General features: G+C 48.8%; 1 protein-coding gene across 1 annotated transcript; it reads right to left on the bottom strand.

Annotated features, from left to right (window-relative positions):
• Window positions 1-1,173, bottom strand: LOC119350439. The gene has a single exon (XM_037618275.1). It carries the CDS (start codon window positions 1,171-1,173, stop codon window positions 1-3), a length of 1,173 nt encoding a protein of 390 aa, XP_037474172.1.
• Window positions 1,174-6,551: the final 5,378 nt, after the last annotated feature.

Here is a 6,551-nt window from a genome sequence, read left to right as displayed (position 1 = left end):
CTAGGCCTGCGATGCAACCATAGCCCTTTCATCCGGATCGATGGCCGGGAAGAACCAGAACGAGTCACCAGCGGTGAACTCGCCTTGCCGGTGGTGCATCTTCTTCTTCAGCACCAGCATATCATCCGAGCCGTCATCCACCCACGATTCCGCCCAGAACCACGCGAGCCCAGCGCCACAACCGCCCACGTCAACGAGACTCAACGACGGCTGGTGCGCGAATAGCAGCATGCCAGGCGGCCGGCCCGACGCCGCCGGCACAGAGGCCGAGCACCCGCGGCCCAAAAGCAGGACACGGTCCCCGCGCACCCGGTCCTGCATCCACATCTTCTTGTCCCAGTCCAACCTGAAGAGCGCGACGCGCGCGTTGTGCTCGTCCGCGAGCACGAGGTGGACGTGCCGGAGCGACTCCACGAGGTAGTGGCGCATGCTGCTCTCGCCGAACGGGAGCTGGCACGCCGTGTTCCGGCACTCCACCTTGGGCTCCGGGTCCGCGAGGTCCGCGCGCCAGACCTTCCTCCTGCCGTCGACCAGGTACACCATGGCGCCGACGGTGACCATGTCGCTGGCGGCCGGGTCGTAGCGGAACCCCGGGGCGCGCAGGGTGAGCCACCCCTGGTCCTGCTGGCCGGGGCGGCAGTAGGCGACGAGCCTGTCCGTGGCGAGGACGAGGAAGCACGCCCGGCGGTCAGCCGGGGATGACGTCAGCGCGGCGTGGAATCGCCCTTCGGCGTTCTTCTCCTTGAACGGCCACGACAGGACCAGCCGCGCGCCGGCGACGGGGTTCGCGAGGACGAGGCGGCGCGGCGCGTCCACGGAGACGAAGACGAGCCACCCGCAGGCGGAGGACGCGACGCAGCGGTGGTAGCCCTCCCCCGGGACATCGTACGCGTAGGGCCGCCCCCCGGGGATGTCGTAGAACTGGCGGCGCACGTTGGCCGGCGCGGGCGCGGGCGCGGACTGCGAGGCGGAGGCCGGCTCCGGGAGCATGAGCCACGGGAAGGGCGGCGGGCGGCGGCCGAGGCGGCGGGAGAAGAAGCGCCACGCGCGGCAGACGATGCGGAGGCGGAGGTGGTCGGCGAAGGTGATGTAGGGGGCCAGCGAGGCGAAGATGCGGTCGCCGGGGAGGACCCCCCTAGGGTTTTTCCCCGGATCGCGAGGCGGCGCCGCCATCGCCCGGTGTCGTCGAGGCGAGCGACCCATGCAACGCAAGAGGCGGGCCGGTTGGCTGGTTGGTTGGCTCGATCGATCGATTGGTCTCCGGGAAGCGCACGCGCCGCAACGATTTATGTATGATCTGGCGCCGCAATGCCCATAAATGCATCGGATTTATTTCATCAGATTTGGGCTTATTTAAAGGAAATCTTAGTATTGATCCAGAATATTTACCAGTTAATGCATCCTATCGCCTGCCGCGTCTTCAGCTTCAGCTTTCGGTTCCCAGTGATTGATGTCATAATTTGATTTATAAAAATCTGCAATTCGTGGTAGTAGAACATAAGAGGAAACCAATTATGGCTGTTTGAACGGGCTATGGCAAGGAGCGTTTTTGGTTCTCATTTGCGTCAACATAAAATACAGTATATCTAAAAAATTGCCCGCCACCCTTCAGCTCTGATGTCATCTAGCGGCTGAGCGCCCCCCTCCCATTGAAACATAGGTAGTGTTACATAATCCTGATGGACGATGATCATACTAATTTGGTCAGCTAATGACCCACCAACGATTCAAATTTTTGCTTGAAGAGTTGCTACAAATCCGTTAACTACATCGCAAAACAAACATTTGAGAGGGCCGGAGGTTTCAAGCACATGTCTAATTTGTGATTTGAAATCAGACATCACTATTTATGCATTATGTAGAGGTCCTACGGTCGTGTATTTGTGCTTGTTGATGTTCGACATATAGGTAGAGAATGGCTTCTTCTGGCCCTTGAACCTTTGGCTAATATCAACAAGCTGATGACTGTTTAGTGCTGCTGGCATAATCGGAATGAAGTGGCGCATGATAAACATGTGCCACCACTAGAAGTATCACAAAGGTTCTTATTTAGCTACCTCGAGTCACTGATTGCGATGAAGTTAAACTCTACAGCCGGTCCTATTAAAGGGGAAATGGTAATCTCTTTCGGTCACCACTCTGAATCCTCACATGCGTCTGCACACAGAGAATCTCTTGTGATTAAACATGATGATAGTCCCAAATGGTACCCACCAGTGGAAGGTTGCATGAAGCTGAATGTAAGTGGATCTTTTGTCTCAGAAGGAACTACGGTAGTAGGTATGGTTTTGAGGAACAACTCCAGAGGAATTGCGTCTTCAGCTTACAAACAATTATTCTTGTGTTGGAAGGCTCTTGAAGCTGCATGTTATGCTTGTATGGAGGGGTTATATTTTGCTCTTCAGAGATGTGACTCCCCAATTGCAATTGAATTTGATTCCTTAACAATTGTGAAGATGATCCAAGCACGGGAAGTGGATAGATTGGTCTACGCCTCTCTTGTCAAGGAGATCAAGCATCTCACGTCTCTTCTTAAAACTTGTATTACTCATATTAGACGCTCTCAAAATAAAGTTAGTGATGTGCTTAGCTAAGTTTACTAGAGTTAAGGGTATAACCACTTCAAATATATTAGAGCAAACACTAGCTCAGACGACATTGTGGTTGAGTAATACAAGATTTTTCACCCTGCAAAAAATATTACAGAACACTTTGCAACAGAGCTCATGTCGCAGAAAGTATGTTGCAGAAAAAAAAACATCATCATTTCTTTTGCAACATAGGTGTTGTTGCGGAAGAAACTTTTGCAATGTAGATAATGTTGCAAAAACAATTTACGATGGAGATGATGTTGTAGAAACATCGTCACCATTGCTTACAACGTCGTCTTTGTTGCCGCCGGTGTTTGCAACTCCATCATCACAACTGCAACAGGGGGCGTGGATGGTGGTGATTGAGGATTGCATGGAAGAGGTCAGCGGCGGCGAGCTCCGGAGCTCCGTGGCGGTCTATGGGCCTGCGGTGGCGGTTGTGTGCTTGTAGCGTCATCGCTAGGCAGTGGGTGGGGCTTGGAGAATGGTACATCCATTTTGCATCATGTTTTTATGTTGATATTTATTGCATTATGGGCTGTTATTACACTTTAAGATACAATTCTTATGCCTTTTCTCTATTACTTTACAAGGTTTACATGAAGAGGGAGAATGCCGATAACTGGAATTCTGGATCGAAAGGAGCAAATCTGAGATACGTATTCTCCACAACTCCAAATGTCCAGAAACTTTGCGGAGAATTGTTTTGGAATGTATAAAAAAATATTGGGCGAAGAAACAACAGAAGAGGACCCACCAGGTGGCTACAAGCCTGGGGGCGCCCTACCCCCCCAGGGCGCGCCATCTCGAGGCGGAACCTGGGCAGAAGCAATCTAGGGCTCCGGCAGAGCGATTCTACTAGGGAAACTTCCCTCCGGGAGGGGGAAATCGAAGCCATCGTCATCACCAACAATCCTCTCATCGAGGGAGGGTCAATCTTCATCAACATCTTCACCAACACCATCTCTCAAACCCTAGTTCATCTCTTATATCCAATCTTTGTCTCAAAACCTCAGATTGGTACCTATGGGTTGCTAGCAGTGTTGATTACTCTTTGTAGCTGATGCTAGTTGGTTTATTTGGTGGAAGATCATATGTTCAGATCCTTAATGATATTCAATACACCTCTGATCTTGAATATGAGCATGCTTTGTGAGTAGTTATGTTTGTTCTTGAGGACATGGGAGAAGTCTTGCTATAAGTAATCATGTGAATTTGGTATTCATTTGATATTCTGATGACATGTATGTTGTCTTTCCTCTAGTGGTGTTATGTGAACGTCAATTACATGACACTTCACCATGATTTGGGCCTAGGGGAAGGCATTGGGAAGTAATAAGTAGATGATGGGTCGCTAGAGTGACAGAAGGTTAACCCCTAGTTTATGTGTTGCTTTGTAAGGGGCTGATTTGGATCCACATGTCTCATGCTATGGTTAGATTTATCTTAATTCTTCTTTCGTAGTTGTGGATGCTTGCGAGAGGGGTTACTCATAAGTGGGAGGCTTGTCCAAGTAAGGACAACACCCAATCACCGGTGCACCCACATATCAAGTTATCAAAGTAACGAACGTGAATCATATGAGCATGATGAAAACTAGCTTGACAATAATTCCCGTGTGTCCTCGGTGGATGGGGTGGCGAACGGAGGAGACTGCGGTGGAGAGGGTGTTTTGGCACCCATGGAGTACGAATGGGGAAATGGAGGGAGAGAGGTAGGGGGAACCGTGTCTTTAGGGCGCGCTTGTCTCAAATGCGAGGAAATTTACAAACTTAGCCCCCGTTTAAAATTTCCTGCATCATAGCAATATTGGCCGGTTGGGGATAGGACGGTAATCTCACATACACCGAATATTTGCCGATGGAGATTTCGGTCGAGGAGAGTTTGTTTTGGCGCCCACCGTGTATGAATGGGGGAGGTGAGAGGCGATTTCTGCGGCTTGAGTAGGACGTTGAAGGCTGCTAGACTAGTTGGATTGATGATTGCATGGTAGGAGTATTTTTTAATTTGGCACCCCTAGTAGTACCGGATCTAGCAGCGGCAGTGGCCTGACAACCGTCCTCCGCCTCGGACGGTACTACCGCTCCCCTGGAGCGACACTACCGCTGCCTAGGAGCGGGAATACCGCTCGGGATGTTGGCCTCCATTTTCTCATACCAACCGTTTATTCTTGTTACTTTTTCTGCTGGCTTATGCTTGTTTTTTTGTTGGCTTTCTTTGCCAGTGTGTGTGGTTCCAGGTGATGGCACTTCGGAGCACCCTGTTCGTCATATCAACCCCGGGCGTCCTGGAGGGTTAAAGGGTTATCACACTTCTGAGGCAGCTGCTGCATCTTCAAGTGTTCCTCCAACTCAGCCCAAGCCACCTTCCAAGCAAGTTGCAAACAAGCCCAAGCCGAAGGCCAAGTCTGTGACAGAGATGACTTCTAAGGAGTTCTGTGAGGCTCGTCGCCGCAACCCGTATGCTCAAGATCAAGATCTAGCTCTTGTCAACCGCCCCTTCTGGAACCAGTTTCACTGGTTGATACGTCTCCAACGTATCTATAATATTTGATTGTTCCATGCTGTTATATTATCATTCTTGGATGTTTTATAGTCATTTTATAATCATTTTATATCATTTTTTGGTACTAACCTATTGACATAGTGCCCAGTGCCAATTGTTGTTTTCTGCTCGTTTTTTACATCGCAGAAAATCAATACCAAACGGAGTCCAAACGCAGCGAAACTTTTCATGGATTTTTTCTGGACTAGAAGACACAAGTTGGGCCGAAGAAGTACCAAAGGGGTGCCCCGAGGGGTGTGCAACCCACCAGGGCGCGCCTGGGGGCCCAAGCGCGCCCAGGTGGGTTATGCCTACCTCGGTGGCCTCCTACACTTCCTCTTTGCTCTATAAATACCCCAATATTCCAGAAACCCTAGGGGATTCGACGAAAATTAATTCCAGACACCGCAAGTTCCAGAAACACCAGATCCAATCTAGACACCATCACGGAGGGGTTCATCATGTCCATTGGTGCCTCTCCGATAATGCGTGCGTAGTTATTTGTAGACCTATGGGTCCGTAGTTAGTAGCTAGATGGCTTCCTCTCTCTCTCTCTCTCTCTCTCTCTCTCTCTCTTGATTCTCAATACAATGGTCTCTTGGAGATCCATATGATGTAAGTATTTTGCTGTGTGTTTGTTGGAATCCGATGAACTTTGAGTTTATGATCAGATCTATGTTTTTATCCATGAAAGTTATTTGAGTCTTCTTTGATCTCTTATATGCATGATTGATTATAGCCTCATATTTTTTCTCCGATATTTGGGTTTTGTTTGGCCAACTTGGTATATTTATCTTGTAGTTGGAAGAGGTTCTTTGTGATGGGTTCGATCTTACGGTGCTTGATCCCAGTGATAGAAGGGGAAACGACACATATGTATCGTTGCTATTAAGGATAACAAGACGGGGTCTATCTCTACATAAATAGATCTTGTCTACATCATGTCATCGTTCTTATTGCATTACTCCATTTTTTCATGAACTTAATACACTAGATGCGTGTTGGATAGCGGTCGATGTGTCGAGTAATAGTAGTAGATGCAGGCAAGAGTCGGTCTACTAATCTTGGACGTGATGCCTATATAATGATCATTGCCTGGATGTCGTCATGAGTATTTGAAGTTCTATCAATTGCCCAACAGTAATTGTTTTCCCACCGTTTGCTATTTTTCTTGAGAGAAGCCACTAGTGAAACCTACGTCTCCCGGGTCTCTTCTTTATTATATTTGCCTTCGCGATCTGTTTTTATTTGCTTTTATTTTCAGATCTATTAAACTAAAAATACAAAAAATACTTTGCTGCACTTTATTTTATTTGTGATCTATTAATCCAATCTATTACAACTTTATCCCGTCTCCGTGCCAATTTATGGCACCGTTACCCGATAGGGATTGACAACCCCTTTAACACGACGGGT

This window comes from Triticum dicoccoides, chromosome 1B (genome assembly GCF_002162155.2).
Source record: "Triticum dicoccoides isolate Atlit2015 ecotype Zavitan chromosome 1B, WEW_v2.0, whole genome shotgun sequence".
In the NCBI taxonomy this organism is placed as follows: Eukaryota; Viridiplantae; Streptophyta; class Magnoliopsida; order Poales; family Poaceae; genus Triticum; species Triticum dicoccoides.
The sequence above is the reverse complement of the archived record's forward strand: the minus strand, read 5'-3'. Positions and strand labels throughout refer to the sequence as shown.